Source organism: Labrus mixtus, chromosome 2, assembly GCF_963584025.1.
Source record: "Labrus mixtus chromosome 2, fLabMix1.1, whole genome shotgun sequence".
NCBI classification, from domain to species: domain Eukaryota; kingdom Metazoa; phylum Chordata; class Actinopteri; order Labriformes; family Labridae; genus Labrus; species Labrus mixtus.
Genome location: NC_083613.1, coordinates 28,852,539 through 28,871,474, shown reverse-complemented (window position 1 = coordinate 28,871,474; position 18,936 = coordinate 28,852,539). Strand labels below are relative to the sequence as shown.

General features: G+C 42.9%; 3 protein-coding genes across 4 annotated transcripts in view; 2 read left to right on the top strand and 1 right to left on the bottom strand.

Annotated features, from left to right (window-relative positions):
* LOC132991770 (histidine-rich glycoprotein-like) overlaps positions 1–18,936 on the top strand; it is a 393,411-nt gene that overhangs the window by 123,597 nt on the left and 250,878 nt on the right. The gene's annotated exons all lie outside the window — the stretch shown is intronic.
* LOC132991573 (uncharacterized) lies at positions 932–9,370 on the bottom strand. 2 transcript variants are annotated; one of them, XM_061060369.1, is made up of 13 exons: positions 9,323–9,370; positions 9,042–9,145; positions 8,900–8,956; positions 8,455–8,805; positions 7,787–7,909; positions 6,326–7,697; positions 5,252–5,586; positions 4,960–5,070; positions 4,334–4,456; positions 3,631–3,991; positions 3,474–3,533; positions 3,077–3,372; positions 932–2,930 (listed from the first exon to the last, which is right to left on the bottom strand). In XM_061060369.1, the coding sequence occupies exons 7-13, from the start codon at positions 5,582–5,584 to the stop codon at positions 1,347–1,349; spliced, it is 2,868 nt and encodes a 955-aa protein (XP_060916352.1). In that variant the 5' UTR covers positions 5,585–5,586; positions 6,326–7,697; positions 7,787–7,909; positions 8,455–8,805; positions 8,900–8,956; positions 9,042–9,145; positions 9,323–9,370; the 3' UTR covers positions 932–1,346. The 2 variants fall into 2 exon arrangements, with proteins under 2 accessions (XP_060916352.1, XP_060916359.1); XM_061060376.1 differs by lacking the exons at positions 9,042–9,145; positions 9,323–9,370 and having other exon boundaries at positions 8,900–8,969.
* LOC132991566 (heme oxygenase-like) lies at positions 15,623–18,017 on the top strand. The gene is made up of 6 exons (XM_061060355.1): positions 15,623–15,824; positions 15,986–16,036; positions 16,643–16,754; positions 16,845–17,060; positions 17,151–17,423; positions 17,542–18,017. Exons 2-6 carry the CDS (start codon positions 15,993–15,995, stop codon positions 17,728–17,730), a joined length of 834 nt encoding a protein of 277 aa, XP_060916338.1. The 5' UTR covers positions 15,623–15,824; positions 15,986–15,992; the 3' UTR covers positions 17,731–18,017.

Genomic DNA, 18,936 nt, shown 5'->3' with positions numbered 1-18,936 from the left:
CAGAGCAGGAACAGTATGATGGATACCTGATATCATAAAGTCAGGTCAGCTTGTTTGATATTTAAAAATAGAAAAAACCTACACACATAATGTAATCATTACAAACTCCTGCACACTGTCTAACTTGCAAACAAACATTTATTACCTTTCGGCACACACCGTGTCAAATAAGCTACCCAGCTTGTTTGATACTGCCTTGACTTCACCTAAACTGATCTATGTGGGAGAGGGGGAGTCCCATTATCCCAACTAACCACCACCAGAAAACTGAGAACACAGCATCTTGTTAGCGTGCACAATCCAGGTCAGGAAAGTGAAACCTCCTAATATTGCTTGAGGTGTCTGGCCTCCTTGTGAGGAGGAGGAGGCCATGGGGGGGGATGCTGGCCAGCCTGGGACTTAAAGATAATGTCTTCTCCCCCTCTGAAGTGCCTCTCAGAGTCACTCCCACATGCACTCAGGTATACCAGCAGTTCAAATTTAGTTCAAAATACAATCAGGCAAAACATGTTCCAGTATTAGGGATTTTTCACAACGAGCACAGGAGGGAGCAGTACGTCAACATCTCAAATGTAGTCAGAAAACTTGGCTGTGGAAATTGAACTACAATACACTGAATGTGACCATTATGAGTGTTTGCATTACTTGTACTGATGAACTGTATGTTTTTATTGGTGCTGATTGTTTATGATGAAATCTCAAATGAGTTCATAGCTATAAATGATAAAAACGTGTATCGTGCATTTCTCCTGCTGAATAAAAGAAAGAGTTATCTTTTTTTAGTAAAGAGGTTGAAGCATGTTGTCAGAGTTAAATAGTTAAAAAAATATATTTGAAAGTCATTAAAACCTTTCCAGTATCGGTGTAAAGATTTGCACTGTTTAAAGATATGTGAAGACGGACACATAACACAGGTAAAGACGCGGCACTTCTTAGGATTTTTTTCTTTTAATGAAACACTGACAAAGATTACAGTTAAATTCAGGCTTTATACAATTGTATTATTTTCTTAACTCTAAACAAACTTGGTGATGATCAGGAAATTATCATGTGAGGTTAAACATTTTACAAAATGCATATTATGAACTACTATTGTCTGACAGCGTTTGAAGCGTTTTGCAAACAATATTTAAGAAAAGCATAAAAACAAAAAAAGTCGTGGCTAAAAGTCGCTTCTGTCGTTCTGCTATTAGATATTTGAAGTTGGTAATAATCCTGAGGCAAATTAACCCTGAGGATTGAAAAGTGTCTGTTTTAAAGATCATTAAAGATCATCATTGGAAGTACACATTCTGATGATTGAATTCAAACAAAATAAAACCTTTTTGCATTTTTTATGCATTCAGTTATTCAGTTTTTAGCACTTTCCCTCCTTGTCTGACCAGAGAGTCCACGCTGTCGTTCACTGTTCTCTCCAAATTTTTCGCTGCTCCATCCGCATTTTCAAGTGGATCTTTTTTGCTGAATTTTCGTCTGCCCACCTCAGTTGCAGCAGACCCTGCCGCTGCACCGATAGCTCCGCCAAGCACCCCGCCTAAAAGCACACCGAGAACCAGACCAAGCAAAGCCCCCGCTATGACTAGCTTGGGCACCTGTTTAGCAGTGTTCCCAATTTTCTCCCACGCTGAGCTGTCAGCCACCATTTTGACTCCCGCTTTGGCCCCAGAGCCCATCTGCCCCCACACTGGACTCTGTGCCACCCTCTTTGCACCGACGCTGATCCCAGATCCGACTCTCACCGAGCCGTCAGCCATCAGTTTAGCACCAGTTTTGGCTCCAGATCCTACTTTTCCCCATATGGGACTCTTGGCCAAATCCTTTGCCCTGGCTCCGAGCCCAGCTCCGACACGCATGGAGCTGTCGGCCACTAGTTTGGACCCAGAACCAACTTTTCCCCACATCGGGCTGGCTGCTGCTGCCTTTGCTCCGGAGCCCACCCATGCAGAACTGTCCACCACTACCTTGGGAACTCTATCTCCCACGAGTTTGGACACATGTCCGGCACTGGCTCCGACCTTTCCCCACACAGAACTGTCAGCTACCATCTTTTGGACGCTTTGTGCTCCGCTGCCCACTTTCCCCCACACTGGACTGCTTTTCACCTTCTTCGCTCCCTCGCCGACCCACACAGAGCTATCTGTCATCAGCTTGGGTAAAGTGTGTGCACTGGACCTCAATTTCTCCATAACAGAACTGAGGAGCGATGGTGATATGTTGGAGAGCGTCACGGGAGGAAGGCTCTCGATGTTCATGGTGCTTACACTCCTCTCCGCCTCATCCCTTGTTTCCTCAATCTCATCCTCTCTCACTTCCTCTTCTGCCTCGGCCACAGGCTGCATATAGGAATAAGGCGCCCGCCTGTCAGAGCTGAGCTGACTAACATTTTCCCCCGTTTCTTCCTCTTGTCCTCTTGTCCCCCTTCTCTCCCTTGCTATCTCCACTTGTCTCTGCCACACTTTGTTCTCAGCCTCCTGAAAAGCTGGACAAGAGTAACACTGTCCCCCAGCTTCCCTCACCGTCTGCTCCACCTTCTCCAGCAGCTCCGCCACGTTCTTGCTCACCCTCCAACCCCCTTCGGATTCCATCACATGAAATCTGTCCCCGCATTTCTCCACCAGCTTTAACAGATCCCTTCGCTGACCGGCGATGTATGCTTCAACGTCGTCATTTCCCAGCTTCCCGCTCTCCCTCAGTCGGTCGACATGAGTGAAGAGGACCAGAGTGTGTCTCTCGACCGCCTCAGGGCCAAACACAGACTCAAGGGCACTGAGAGCCTGCAGCTCGGTCTTTGCAGGCTGGTCTAAAGGAACGCACATCAGGAAGGCGTGAGGACCGGGACTGGACAAAGCAACGCAGGACGAGATCTGTGCTCGCACCTCATTTGGAGTTCGCTCTGTGTTGAACCAGTCTGGGGTGTCGACCACGGCCAACTGCAGGGGAGAGAGGAGGCAGCAGTTTAGCCAGATGGTATTTTTATAGCATAATGTAAAACATGTCAAGAATATGAAATGAGTGGATTTGGGGAACTGCAAAGAAAAATGACATCATGCACTAGAGCGACATTTGAATATCTCACCCGTCTTCCTTCAACCACAGCTCTCTTTTTCTCACACTCCCGAGTGATCGCTGTGAGGCTCTCGGGCCGGGACTCAAACTCCTCCCGCCCGAGTATGCTGTTTCCGGCTGCACTCTTGCCTGCTCCGGATCGCCCGAGCAGCACCAGACGTAGCTCAGGAGACGATGAGGAAGGTGAGGAGGAGGAGGAAGTGAAGGCGGGCGAGGAGGGGGTGGAGGTGAAGACGGGAGAATGAGGAGCGGAGGTCGGAGACCCCTCGGGGGACCACTCTTCGGCGCTGTTGATTCTGTGGTGCACTGGAAACAATCAGGAGAAATTAAAAGTTTGATGTCTTAAAGTTAAAAGAGGAGACAGTTCAGAGCAACAGATAAGAAGACAGTTAAATAATATGACTCACATGTAGTGACAACTTTTGGAGATGTGTTACCGTCGGACAATTGTGAGAGTATGGCTCCATCTACAGGGGAAAGACAGTCAATACAATACAGTTCACTTTCTGCTTAGATTCATTTAAATGGTTTTCAGAGAAGGTGTGAGGTTGAAAAAAAAAATACCTGAATTGAGTTTGAAACTGGGCCTCCTCCTCAGCTCCGTCTCACCCTGTGGCTCTGAGTCTGACTGTGGTGTCTGCGCTGAATGAAGCCCGTTGGACACTTGCCTCACATTCACTCTCGCGTCCACCTCCTCTTCTCTTCTCCTCCTTTCCAAAAAGGTGCTGTTCTCCTCTGCTCTGTCAAAAGACCTCGTTGGGTCTCTGTTTGACAGACTGGTCGCCGCGTCGGTCTGTCTCTTCTCCTTCTGAGCTCTGTAACTCTCCATGAGTTCCCTCTTTCTGTCGTTCACCCGTTTCTCCAGCTCTCTCTCCTCGGCCGACTTCAAGCGATAAACCCCGTTTTTCTGCACCATATTTTCAACCTGTGTCATAAAAAGAGTAATAGAAAACTTCATTAGAATACAAGCCATACTAACATGACACTCAATCGTAGTGGTGGAATGGATTTTTTTAATCTTCAAAGTAAAAGTAAAGCCAAATCATTCATATTCAAACTGATCCACATTACGTCTGCCTGTGTGTAATTATATGATTGTGAAACAGGGCGTTGCAGGGAGAGACAACAACATGCATGCTGAGCAGCCTCCTCAGACAAAACAAGTCAAACATAGAGCTCAAGCACTCGCACTTTTTTGTTTTGTAAAAACCTTATCTCAAGGTTTTCAGTGTAACAGGTAAAACACTTTAACGCATCAATGTCTCACCTTCTCCAGCAGCTCACCGACCTGCTGTCTGTCCCGTGGCTGACGATTATTGATCACATGGTACCTCCCCCCGCAGCTCTCGATGACCTGCCTCAGGCCTGGGTGTTCTTTCTGCAAATATTCCTGAGCGTAAAAAAAAAAAAAAATGGAGAGTTGTAATGCTTTGCCATTTCCCTGTTCTACAAACAGCAGCTTTTTGGACACAGTGGAAAGTAGGAATAACCAAAGGATGTCCAGAAGAGAGTTGTTTTTAGTTCACTTTAAATACTTCATACATTAAGTAGTGTACAAACAATAATCCTTTAAGTTCAGAATCACTTTAAATGATGTATTAGGATGTTCTTAAACAAGCCAACATGTTAAATATTAGGGTGTAAATTAGGCAGATTGCTGGCTGACAGAAAGAGAGCAGTGCAAGGAACAAGCAGGACAAAAAAATGAATCAAAATGATAAAAGCTTTGACACATTTTAAAGACTTTTAAACTTTTCACAAGGGTGCATACTCAAGCTTTTCCAAGAGTGCATGGCATCCAAGTGAGCACAAGATATCAGAAATACTGTGATTAGAAATAATTCAAACGTGTCTCACAGGACAACACAGAGACTGACTATTACATTCTCATACCTCTGTTGATCTTCCCATCAAGTAGTCCCCACAGGTCAGCAGGACCAGGGTGTGATCCAGAGCATCCGTCCCAAACAACTCCTGCAGCTCTGCAGGCACACGACCCTCCATCTGGGAAAGGAGCAGTTATAATTATAAAAATTATTATAACCTATATAGTTTTATTGTGCTGTAAAAAGACTTGAATTAATACTGTATTACGTAACACACAGGAAGTGATTTAACATCATTTCTTTTACTGTGAAAAACCAGTAAGATGTCAACGATGACAGCAGCAGACGCTGACACCAACCTCTGTGAACTGGCTAACAGGCACCAGCAGCAGAATAGCATGTGCACCAGGTGCTACCAGTGTCATCCCTCGCTCCGTCTCCTCCCTGACACTGTCCTCCATCTTGCCTCCTGACCAGTACCATCTCGGCGCCTCCACCAGGGTCACACTCCGGCCCTCGGACACGCCCTGCCTCAGCTGGCAGGTCCTGGAGGCACTGGGAGAGATGGGAGACACCTGGTCCAGGATGGTGTCTGCTGACGACGTCTTTCCACATCCGATGTTTCCTAAAAGAACCAGTCTCAGCTCTGGGGGCGAGGAGCCGTAGTAGCTCCCACTGAAGTTTTCACTCATAGCTGGAAAGAGGGAAAAGATGGGATGGAAGTGAATACCAAATATTAAAGGTTCAGCTCAGCAGGAAGTTACACCGACAAACTGAAAGCAAACAGTGAAACAGTTCAATAATAATCATCTTGTTTAGTTTCCATGAATCTCCTTGTTTTATTCCAGTATCGACTTCCAGCGCTCCTGCAGGCACGAAGCTTTTGTTTGATTTCTCACTGCATCCCCCTTTTCACATTGTTCCTGACACGCCACACCTTGCCAGTCCTGCCCAACGACATTCTACCTGGACTTTTGTATTTGGACTGACATGCATACATGCGCTAAACAAATCCACCTCAAAATGAAAATACTGTACATGGACACAAAGCACTTAATGCTGACTACAGTGTATGTTAACACACAAAAGAGCACAACTTCAAGAAAGCGGCACTAAGCTAATCACTAAAGTGAAACTCAAACGTATAAATTACACAACAATTTCAGTCAAGTATGAAACGAGCTGACAGTCACCTGTTGTTTAAGGCGACTTCACACAATAATCTTTTACTCAGAGCGAGATGTGGCTGGTAATAAACACTGAGGTGTATATAACATAAACATCCTTACAACAAATTAGAAAAATGACCAGTACACTTTATCAATAATTATCTATGTCTAGCTGTTTCAATCATACTAACCTGATTATTCAGATACCTATCACCGTAAACACCATATATACATTTGTAAGATTTAAAATTAGACCATACTTACTCAAATGTTGGATTTCCTTTCGAGCCTTGTTTCTGTATCGTCGTCTCTGTGTGCTCTTCTGTCTCTCACCCGGACAACTTCATGACATGTCGACACCCAGTCGTCAAACGTTCAAATCTGCCTACGCAGGACAGGATTGGAGTCTCACAGAGCTACCTGTCTCACCACTCCCAAATGTTCAGGACACGCAGCACATCATGAACACAGTCTTTCGATATGTTTTAGCATGCACAACGAGTTTCGTTGTCTGCAGGCTGCTGCTTAGCATTCCTAGATGGGGCGGAGGAGGTGTGACCCGGGGCAACATGTGAATCATTGTACCTTAAGTTTTTATCCACCACACCCTGGACAAGTGTCAAAACTCATGGATGACACTCTAATGAGCCGTCTGTCAGGGTTTATACTCGTTAAGGTTCATAGCTGGCTTCATTAAAATATTTTCTTACGCTGCCGTTGTCGTCCTCAATCAGGCCAGATGGCACGTTACAGATAGATCATGACAAGTTCTCAGTGTAAATATTCAAAGTGGAGCAGGAGTCTGCTTGTGTTGTGGGTCATATGGATGATCGTAGTTGAGTTTCAGCTCACATAGTTTATGAAACATCAAGCCTCGACCATTTAGAGCAGGTGACTTACTGCTTGTGCTCTCTATAAAAAACAGAAAACTGTTGATTTAAATGACTGTAGAGCAATTACAGATACATAATAGACCGTATATTATGTAATTATCGTTACATAACAATAGTGAGTAATGACTTAAGTGCGAACCTGTGGTCAGTTTGTAGGTCATTTTCTAAGTGTATAGTAAGTGTGACACAAGAGCATGGGTCATGTAAACTTAGATCTTATTAACAGAGTGCAAACCATCACACACTCACACATCAATCCTGGTTCATGCTGATGTCATCAGACTTGCATGCATGCATTTAAACAAGTATTCACAGACATTGATAAGTGATTTCTATGACTGTAGGCTATATGCTGTCAAACACACGGCTATTATTAAAAGCCTATGCAGTTCTTTTCCCCCTCCCATTTCATATCGGAGTTTAAATTCAAGCTCATGTCAGAGACTCGATATAAGTGTCGTTGATGTCCTATCAGGGCCTCTTCTCTTCTTCTTTTAAACTGAACAATCAAACAACAAAGCCTGACCAACTTAACTTAACTTCAATCTTTGTGATCCAACTTAAATTATTTTTAAAGTGCAATTAAACTTATACGAGAACAAAAGAGATCTCATACTTCTTTAAATGTAAACTAACATTTGGTATCTTTCATTTTACCAATAAGGGCTGAAACCCGCTCGTGTGTTCATTGTCATCACTCACAGCCCGGGCATCAAATAGTTAATGTTTTCCAGAGTGGGGGCCTTAGAAGAAGAATAAAAAAAAAGTTGTTAACACACAACTTCCTGTCGGAACAATACCTCTTATGTAATGATTGGTAAGCCTCTCTCACCAGTGTGTGCTGCGTGCAGCTCCTCAGCTCTGGTATTTGTGAGGTGAGGGAGATCAGAGGAACCAGGGCACACAGCAGAGAGTCCAGGAGCAGGGACAAGCCACTCGGCAAACTCACGGTTTTCTGCAGATGCACAACAAAGAGCGATTATCATCGTGTAGTGCATCAAATCCTTGTTTTGTTCCCCTGAGTCTTAAAAGGACTTGACATTGATCCTGTGGGTGTTTAGTCTTTGGACAGAGGGGTGCATCAATCAAAGACAGACCAGAGACACATGTTTTGTCAATACTGTCCAGGTAGGGTTGTTCACTTTTTACATTTTGGTAAGACAAAAAGCTTTGATTAGATTTACTTTCTTCATTACCATACAAAATATGTAAAGCAAATGTAGACACAGATCCACAGTACACTTCTTACTTGTTTAATTAAGTGCCTAAAACATGAACAAGCACATTTCAAATATTTACGAATGTTTTTCTGCCTCAGTTTTCTCCTGATGCACAAATGTGAAGAAAAAAAGTTCCCCTTGGTGCCACAAGGGGGCAGCCTTAAGATCACAATTGGTCAACAGGTTTAAACAGAGCTGAAGAAAGCAGCCAGACCAGTATTCAATAAACATTAAACCTAGTTATGAGTCACTTCATTTCCCCTACACTGAATCCACTCACAGTTGTCCCCTGAAGATGCTGTCCAATAAGGGACAAGGACTCCCCCAACAGATGCAGGTGAGCCGCAGCACTGACAGGATCATGGTCAGAGCTTCCAGGACTCCAGGTTGTGGATCTGAGAGAGTCCCAGGCTGAACCAGTGGGACTGCACATGGACGTTATGGGACTACAGGTATCAGTCATCGGGCTTGGTATCATGGGCTTCACTACAGATCCCAGTACAGGCACGACTGGACAAGGCACGTGGGTTACTGGAGTCGCAGGAAGGCTGGTAGGGGGGGTAAGGGGACAGTCGGCCACATTGTGCTGGTTATCTGGGCATACCCAGTACTCCAAGGAGCTTTGAATTGCCTGGGATAGAGAGAGGTTGAAAATCACAAACATGTAGGATAAATACACAAAAGATAAAAAATTATGTAAAAAAAAAAAAACATAGGATAGTTACCTGATCAATGCCGCCCTCTGCTGTGCAACACGAGTACAACAACTTGTCTTGCATATCCTGGAAAAAGCAGCAGGGTCTTACAATCTAAACACAACAATCAAACTTCACAACATGAACCCCGTGTTATCATCCGTTCTCTCACCTCTCCTCCACTTCTTAATCCCCAACCGTCCTGTGACACACAGAGCGGGGAGGAAGGCAGGAGGCCAGAGGACTCGGCTCTATGAAGTCGAACCTCATCTCCACCTGAAATGTTTCACTTCTTCTTAATAAACAATACATGGTCAACCCTGGCCTGCTTCCCTTTTATGAATCTTATATCAGTAAATATTTGTGACTGATATATTCTGCATTATAGCCATGTTAAATTTATGAGATCCAGTGTGTATCATATACTGTACATTAACGTTAAAAACACCTTACCAGAGTGTCGCCTTTTCTCACTGAGCAAGCCTTTGAGTTCCTGAAAAGACAGTGAATAATAAGAAATTACAACTGGGACTAAGAATTCAGTCTATTTACATCAAAAAAAAGTTAATGGTATGAGTTTGGTGATGAATTCTGGAAAAAATATATAATATTTATATATAAACACACAACTGTAACTGTGAGTAATAAAGGAAAAATACTTCTAATTTATTTTTAGTAGTATGAGCAGTAAATTAATTTCATGGATTAATCCTATTTGTGGTTTAGAACAATTTTAAAAATAAAAATCTAGATTTTCTCTTCCTCTGCCGCTCCCCTTGGTCTCCCGTACTTTCCATCCTGTGCAAAATCCTGCAGTTCGTTAAGGGTCCGTTTAGGGCTTGTTGCAAGAGCCCCAAAAGTCATGTACACTTCACATAAAAAAAGAAAATCCAAATTTTACTGTATAAATTTACATGTTTGCAGCCTGCTACAAAAAAATCTAAACAGGTCTGATTAGTTATTGTCCTCATTGGCATGGGTGAAATTTTTTGGAATGCATTTGTTTATATTTTTAGGCCTTCGGTAGTTTTTATCATCCAGCCCTAGTTTCAGTGTTTTCTCCCAGTTAATAATTGACTGTATACATGCACTGTAATACATATACTGAGTTTAGAACAGTGTGTACTAAACTGCATGAACCTATTCATTTTCAAACACACATACTTCCATAAACTGGACATAGCTGACACGGTGAGCGACAAAACCTGAACAGTTGAAAGTCCATATACATGCAGAAACACCTGACACTGCAGCAAAACATAGCACAATATAGATACCAATATACAGTGTATACCCAGTGACCATGTCAGAATGAACATTACACAGACTTTATCTCACACCTCAGATGCAGATGAAAGATCTTCTTAAAAATGTAGCAGTGAAAACCTCTCTTACGACCAGTGCAGGAAGAGTTCAGAAAACTCCAGCGACACTTTAGTATGGAGATCAACTTGACGCGTTTCGGCTTGTGGCCTTCATCAGGGTCAGGATGACCATTCTAAATAAATCAAATCTCAAAACTACCAAGTGTTGCTGGAGCTTTTAGACCTCTCTCTTCAAGCCTTTTATACTCTCAATGCACCTTGGTAGTTCTTGAAATCGTGCCAGAAAACCCGGCTCAGCTTACCAGTGCAGGCCCAGAGCCCACCATGTTAAGTGTTTTGGTTCTACATGCCGGAACATCATCCGTTTCCTCCAGCTCCTCCACGTCCATCATGAAGTCTTTGTATAGGACCTTTTCCTCTCCCTCTAGCTGCATCCACTCACAGTTCCTGCCTCAGCATTATTCTAGACACAAAGATTCAGAGGCTGCAACATAAAAAAAAAGTGAACAAAGTTGTAGGGAGAATTACTGGGAAGTGAAAGGCCTACTCCAGAATTAATTGAGTTACAGCCTGTGTTAGGGATGAGTCATTGATTAATCATATCTGGCTCTATTTGAATGTTTTGTTAATATTTATGTCAGACAAAAAGGGGGGGGGGGGGGGGGGTATAGCCTACTGCAAATTCAAAGATATTTCTAACTACTAGCCCCATGGTAAAATGAGCTAAATAAATAAACTATTGCTGACACAGGTGTGTGAGGGTTTGCAAACACAGAGACCTAGGCCTACTTATTTACCTGGCAGTCAGGCTTCAGCGGTATAAAAAAAAAGTTAATATTGAATAGGCTTTGATCAAATATAGCCTAAGGCTTTCCCACTATTTGGCCTGTTTAAGTCAACAACAAAGAAAAAGGCAGGGCATTGAAAACAGGATTAACAAGTTGAAGCGAAATTTGTCGGTTAACTGAGGTAAACGTGCTCAGGTGAAAAGCTGACTTTAATTCACAGACGTGTTTGTGTAGAGCTCGGTGTGCCCGGTGTACCGGACAACAAGTTAACATTTAGCTACCGACATGTGTATTAAAAGCTCGGCTGAACTCATTGAGTCACCTCTGTGTCGCTCCACGGGTGTGAACTGTGTCAAGGAAAAGCTGCTTACTCACGTTTAGCGCTGCTCGAGTCACTCTGCTGAGTCATGTTAGACCGGAGTGAGAGTCGACTGATTTAATGGATGACCAAGAAACTATTATGTCATGTCACGGTTCAGCTGTCTCAGCAGATTATTTACCATGGGCTTTTTTTTTTTTTTACTGTTCAACTCACAAGACATTTCACTTTATTCTCACCAGTTTTTTCGGTTTTTATTGCCAAGCAGCCTACATTTACTCATACACGGAATTTAACTTGTTGTCTTTAATTAGCAAAAGACTAATCCAAAAAATAATAAGAAAGCAGTGCACCTGCTGACACCTGAAATAGAATAAGATGAAAATATATTGAGCAATTTAAAATTATATAATAGGATAAAAAAGAAAAAATGTAGATCAACTTTTTAAACTTTATTGGGTAAAAAAATGTACCAACTATGCAATGCAGGAGCTGTGCAGTTGTGGAGGTACAAGTGCATTGTTAACAGTGAAAGTATCTTCCAGAATAATTAATTATAATAATTAATAATAATTAATTTATTAATAAGTCTTCTTCTTTTCTTGTGCCATGAAGTTTTGGTCCTTATAGACCACAGTGTAGAAGTGCACCATCATGCTCTCTGACAGGTTGACTTTCTTCAGCTGCTGCAGGAAGTACATCCTCTGCTGTCCTTTCTTGATGAGAGGTCCTGGGTGATGATGGTCCCCAGGAAGTGGAAAGACTGCACAGTGGACAAAGTGGAGTCACCGATGGTGATAGGGGTTAGGGTTCAAAGTTCAGCCTTGAGGGGAGCCAGTGCTGACGGTCCTGCTGTCCGAGTCATGTTTCCCCAGCTTCACCTGCTGTCTCCTGTCAGACAGGAAGTCTGTGGTCCTACTGCAGGTGGAGTCAGGCAGGATGCTGACGTAGGTTCCTGCTGAGTCCAGATGCTTAAGGATTAAGTGGAGGGCCAGGTTGACAGCGTCCTTCACCTTCATCACCACAGCGGTCAGGGCGGGAGGTCTGAAGTCCTCGGTGGAGGCCTTGCAGCAGGCTGGCACGTAGCATGTCTCCAATGAGGTGTTTAAAAAGTCTGTAAAGACTGGAGACAGCTGATCATTACAGTGCTTCAAGGTGGTGGGAGAGACAGAATCTGTTGGGGTGGACAGTCGTTGAGGATCCTGAGCCCCTGCTCTGGTGGGGGAGGTGGGTTGGGGAGTAGAGTCATCATGGGGTATAGTTTCTTTGCTGTCCCGTCGTCTTTCAAGGCGACAGTAGAACTCGTTCAGGTTGTTGGCCAGGCACAGCAATGTACTGTAGACTAGAAGTATTATGTAACAAGGAAAAAGTCAAGTCGTCAAACTGAGAAAACAAGGATATTATTGTTTCATCATATTAGCCTAAATAATTAAAAGTAAAAGTTTTCTATATTGCAAACAAAATGGCCCAATTAAAAAAATTATACATCATATTTGAATAAAATTAACCTATTTAGTGCATCAGTGTTTAGCCAGTTTCTCCTGCCTAATTGCTTTAGGCTTATATAACCTTCTACTGAACAGCCTCATTTATATAAATACATCCTAATTTTCACCTTTATGTGGATTTTTAATATATAACAACCTGACGTTGCAAAATCACTCGTAACTCAAGTTAGCTAATGAATGCCGAGGGGTAAAAACTCTTCAGGGACCGGCACATTTTCTTTGTGTTTTTGGGTGTTTGGCTGATGCAAGAAAGCAGTCTGATGTCAAATATAGCCTATACTTCTGTAGGCTGAGTGGCAATGCATAGTGGTAGCTATCAGTTGGTTAAAGCTGCTGTGCTCAGAACATACGAGGAAGTACCAGTGGCATATCAGCGACGGTTCACATTTCTCAGAAAGAAAGGAACAGTCCTACACTGAATTTACTCGCAATTCTAGCGACACGTTTCAACTGCCGGGCGTGCTGCTTCCCAGATAAAGTCCTTGGAGGACCTAAAGGAGTAAGTTCTTCTTGTGAAATACAAAACAACTAGACCTAATTTCCTCTCAGCGGGAAAAAAATATATGTCTTATTCTGATTCTAAATATGGTGGTTGCATAGAGAGAAATGCTGGGGTAACCTCCAGTAAGTGGCGATCAGAGGGGACAGAACTTTATTTCAGTTAAAGGTGACTGTGGTTCAGACTTTGCAACGTAAAGCTAAAGCTCAATGATGCCTGTAACTTGTGTTTTTGTAAGGGTCAAAGTGAGTGCCCAGGGTTGAAGAAAAAGTCAAAGTCAGGGTATTTCCCAGCAGCACCTGCTGAGGCTGCTTTGTCTTTGAGTAACGCCCTGGCACACACACACACACACACAAAAAAACCCGTCTTCAACGAGTGTCAGTGATCAGGGTTCCTGTTGTCGAGCAAGATCTACTCAGCGAAGGAAGAGATTGACCCTGGCTATGTGGCATTTGAGTGTGATGGAGACGGTTCACTGGTGAAGAGCAAGTAAACGTCGATTAAAGAAGTTAAGACATTCAGGGTTAGAGCATTTATTCTGGACTCGGTACTGTTCTCTTCTGAGACACTAGTTATGTGGACATAGGTAGGATAGGTGTGACTGTCTTTTCTCTTCAACAGCATAAAATGACACTGAACTCAGATCTGGTGAAAGGTGACTTGTAGTGCTTTCACACTTGCACAAAACTCCTGAAAAGCTCCAGCCTCCAAGTATTTTTTCCACAGATAGTCCAATTGAGCCGATGTGAGAACACATCAGGATATAATCAAAGAATTAACCTTGAGTAAATGAAAGGAGGGGGGGGGGGGGGGGGGGGGGGGTCGACATAGCATTGATATAAAGGCAAATGTTCTTGCCTCCCACTGTGAGGTGCATGTGTGAACAACTCGTTGAAGGATTTCAGCAGGAGTACTCCTGAAAATTCTCTAGAAATCTTCAGGAGTGTATATGGGAAAACGACTTTGGTCATGGGAGTGTGTCTTTGTTGGCAATTTTGAGAGTTCAAGTCTGTCATGATTTAGTTTTGTTTGGTTTGGTTTTTGTATATTTCAGAGTTTAGATTTCCTTTCATTTCTCATTCTTCCCTAGTGTTGCTTAGTTTGTTGTTTTCTGTCTTATTTGTTATTGGCTATCCCAGTGTTGCTTGTTTCCCTTGTGTGTTAATGTTTCCCAGTGTTGATGGTTTCCTAGGTTAGTCTTCGGTGTTTCCTGTTTTATTTTGTCATTTCTTATCCTCGTGCCTCTCTATGGTGTGTTTTGTTACATTCTTGAGTTCTCTGCGTCTTCAGTGTTTCCTGATTTATTTTATAGTTGTCCTCAGTGTTTCTCAGCGGTCGAATCCGCGTCTGCACATCGGAGAACAATACAGAGAACATGACAACTACTTTACTGACTTTGTGTCTTATTTTGAGTCATTTTAATCAGATACAGCCATACATAAATTAAAAAAAAAATAAAAGAGACGCACGACCGAGTACACGGTACAGATTGCCAGTGTGAGCATGTTCCTTCCCTGACTGTCACTGTCTGCAGACATGGATTTCTGTGGCATCTTTTTCATGCCTCCAGAAAAACTTCCCGCTGTGAGAGATACGTGTGCAACTCAAGAAGATGTCAGGGGCAGGCTGTCCCCAGATTTGGAAAACAGCTACAGGGCTAATATATTGTCAAAGAAAATCTGTTGGCAGCTCAGAGGAAGATGAAAAGTCTCTACGACCAGCGTGGAGAATGTAGTGAGTTTAGTCCAGGTGATCAGGTACTGGCACTCCTGCCTTTAGTCAGATCTCCTTTCCAGGTTTTGTTCTCTGGCAATAAATTATAAGCAGTCAGACTAAACGATCTCAACCCGACACCTGAGCTGACAACGTTACATTTGACTTTGTCAAAGTTTGTCATTTTTGCTCTGATTTCACCTTATTGCCTCTGGTTCTGCTGAAACCTTGACTTCTCATGGAAATGTATGCAGACTTATCAGTCCGGCAACTTGGTTAAACATGTTTATGTGTCTGATTAACTCAAATATGCTGGTGTATTCTCTTTTCACAATCATGTGGTTGTTTTTCTGAACCGTTCGTCACTGTTCAAACACTTCCCCCCCCACCCTCCTCCCAGGCTTCACAAACTCCCACAGTCATGACTCCTCCTCTCGTCTGGCTCTACTCTGTAATTTCAAAGCTGCCTTGTCACGTTTAGCAATCGGCCCTCCTCCTTCTGCCGTCGCCGGGGCATTGCTAAAACTTCCAGGAAGTCCCGTTGCCTCCTCCCTACTTCTCTCAAAGTTGCTGAATCATGATAACTCTCAGGCCCACGTGAAGTTGCCATATCATGTTTATCTGAGGTCACGTTAGGTTCCTGTTTCCCTTCCGCTGGAGGGGAGGAGACAGAGGAGGCCTGTATAAAGGGAGCAGAAGACTGCTGGCAGACAGATAAACTGTACTGCACATCCAGAGCGGAACAGGGAATCACTGAGGATAAAAACCAAACTAACAAACCTGCAAGATCCTTTTCCTTACTGGTGAGTAAAACTCTATTGTTAAACTTTATTTAGACTTTAAATGGTAGCACCACTTTCTTACATTAGTCCTAAATCCTAAAAGTCTATTAGTTGTCATGTTTTTGAAGATGGATTTTTTAAAAAACTTTAAAAAAATCTTATTTTTTCTAAATGTTTTCCAGTGCTACAATGGAGTCAGAGAAGAAGATATCAGCAGTGCAGATGACGGACAGGTGAGAATGAGACGCTGTGATTTATTGTTATTTCCAAATCCTTCTTTCAAACACACCCACATTTCAACAGCAAGCATAGTTCTCCAATGAATGCTCACACATCGGGGCACTTGTTAAGCTCAGTTGGTAGAGCAGGCGCCCCATGTGCAGGGGCTTCAGTCTTAGACTTGCTGATTGCTGGTTTGACTCCAGGTCAGGAACCATTTGATGCATGCCATCATGTCCTGTTATCTCTCTTCAGCTGTCCTATCTAATACATGCAGAATGCCCCAAAAGTATTTACAAAAAATCTTTTACATGGTTCTGCTCAAATTTAAAAAAACTTCACTTACAAAGCCGTAATTAGAGTTGTAAAGATCATATCTGTATCAGCATCCCAAAGGAGGTTTCTAGTACAAAATGTGCTAACTTAGTTTTATCAGTGGCCCAATAAGATAAACATCTAAAGGTTCAGTATATCACACATGGTATTTATTTAACATGTTTTCTAAACTATGAAGCCTATACTCTTCTTATGTTTCCATACATTTTTTTTTTACCCTATGCTCTTGTCTAAAAGCTGTTTTAGTTGGCGATGTTTTTTATGATGATGTTTTCTTTTTGCAGCGATCTGTCAGAGCAAATCAAACAGGTGACAAAGGACTGTCACGAGAGGGCAGAAAACACAGAGCTGATGCTGAGCTTTCAGAGAGGAAAGGTCACCCTGCCACAGTTCAAGGTAACAGAGACGTTTGATTTTCCAATCTCTCATACCTTATGGTAGTATGGTTTGGATATTGGCTCTTATACCGCCTCTTCTCCTCTTCAGGTCCTCTTGTGCTCGCTGTACGAGGTCTACCAGGCCTTGGAGGAAGAAATGGACAGGAACTCAAACCACCCCGGGGTTGCACCCATTTACTTCCCCGCCGAACTGGCCAGACTGAAGACCCTTGCCAAAGACCTGGAGTTTTTCTACGGCCAAAACTGGAGAGAGAAAATAGTTGTCCCTGCAGCCACTAAAAGATACTGCCACAGAATCAGACAGGTATGTTGATATGTGTCATACATGTTTTACACACAGTTTTCTCTTGCTGTTTGGTACTGGAATAACACTCTGCATGCTTCTTTTCTTCAGCTTGGTAGAGAAAACCCTGAGTTTCTGATTGCCCATGCTTACACCCGGTACCTCGGTGACCTCTCTGGAGGGCAGGTCCTTGGTCGCATCGCCCAGAAGTCTCTGGGGCTGAAGAGCAGCGACGGCCTGTCATTCTTCGCCTTCCCCGGCGTGTCCAGCCCCAACCTCTTCAAACAGCTGTACCGCAGCAGGATGAACAGTGTGGCGCTGACGGAGGAGGAGAGGAACGGTGTGCTCGAGGAGGCGGTCAGAGCTTTTGAGCTTAATATTCAGGTATGATGATGATGCTGAAGCTTTAACAGATTGACGGCACTTTCAAGGGCGGATACACGTCTAATAATAAACCTGTCGTCTGGCTTTTCTGACGGATGTTCTCCTCGTTTGTCTACAGGTCTTTGACGATTTGCAGAAGATGGTGAATATCTCTGAAAACACTCAGCAGAATTATTCAACTAAATCCACAGCAGTGAACACGCTGCAGTTCTCAAACACTTTGATCAAAGCCAGCCCACTGTTCACCATGGTCCTGGGACTTTTTGTGGCTCTGGCCACAGTCAGTATGGGAATCTACGCATTTTAGAGACAATAATAAAAAGTAATGCTATGAATTGACCTGCTTCTGTTTAGGTTTTATGAGCTATTTGCTTTTGTACTGTAAAACTGTTGAAAACCCAGACCTGGTTCAAATCTTGGAAGATGTTCCAGTCTGTAAATAAGATATTAGTGCGTCTATTTTTCTAATCGTATGAGAATCTCTTTATATTGTGTATGAATGGAAGCTTTGTGATGATTGTAATCTTACACTGTTATCTAGCGTGCTTTGGCGTATTCGTGTCATGTTCTGTAAATAAATCACCTTTTTATGAAGATCTTGATTGAAGTTGTTCTTTTGTGAAGTGTGAGTGTTGGCGCTGCTCACGCAAGCTGTTTACTTGTAATGTGGCAGGACACAGCCGATGTTCAGCGTCCAGCTGGTTGACATTTGCGCTGATGTTTTGGCACCTAATCCGTGTCCCTGCTGTTCATCTGGCCCGGGGTCTACTCATGTTTTCCTCCCCCCCCCCCCCCTCCATTTGCACAAATAATGAACACATTTTCTAGAACATCATATTTTTTACCCTCCTTCATCAGACTAACCCGGTCTAGATGATTGCTGCATTTTTGATTATGGACTAATATCTTAAATTTGTATTTATCACATGATAGATTAGCAGAGGCGACTTTAGAGTCTGTTGGGGCCCTACGCAAAAATACCTTGATGAGCACTCCGACCAGCATTCACAAGAATGAGTGAGTGCTGTCAGATGGGGCCCTCTTAGGGAGCTCAGTGCCTCTGTAGATTAGACAAATATGATCAAATCTGATGTTGATGACTATACTGTCATTTCTTTGTTTTGACTAATTGTTGGTTTTGGAGCTTCTTCAATCACTACATTTATTTGTCAGTTGTGATTCCAGCTTCTTAAATGTAACGATTTCCTGCCTTTCTTTTATATTTATGGTCAAATTAAAGTCTAAGAGTTTTGGACTGTTGGTAAAGGTAAAGTCTAAAGATGACACTTATCACCTCTTTTGACTCTCGCCACTCACAGTGCCATTGTGTAACTCTAAAAACACATCACGTCAAAACTAGTGAAGACTAAAGACTGATCTTTAAATAAAAGGATTTGTCCATTTTCCATGTTTCCTATAATACTGTACGTGGTTAAAAACAAATTACAATTTGTACATGTCCTTACCTGGAATACCTTCACAACAGCCTTTTTATCAAATTTTGGATTATGAT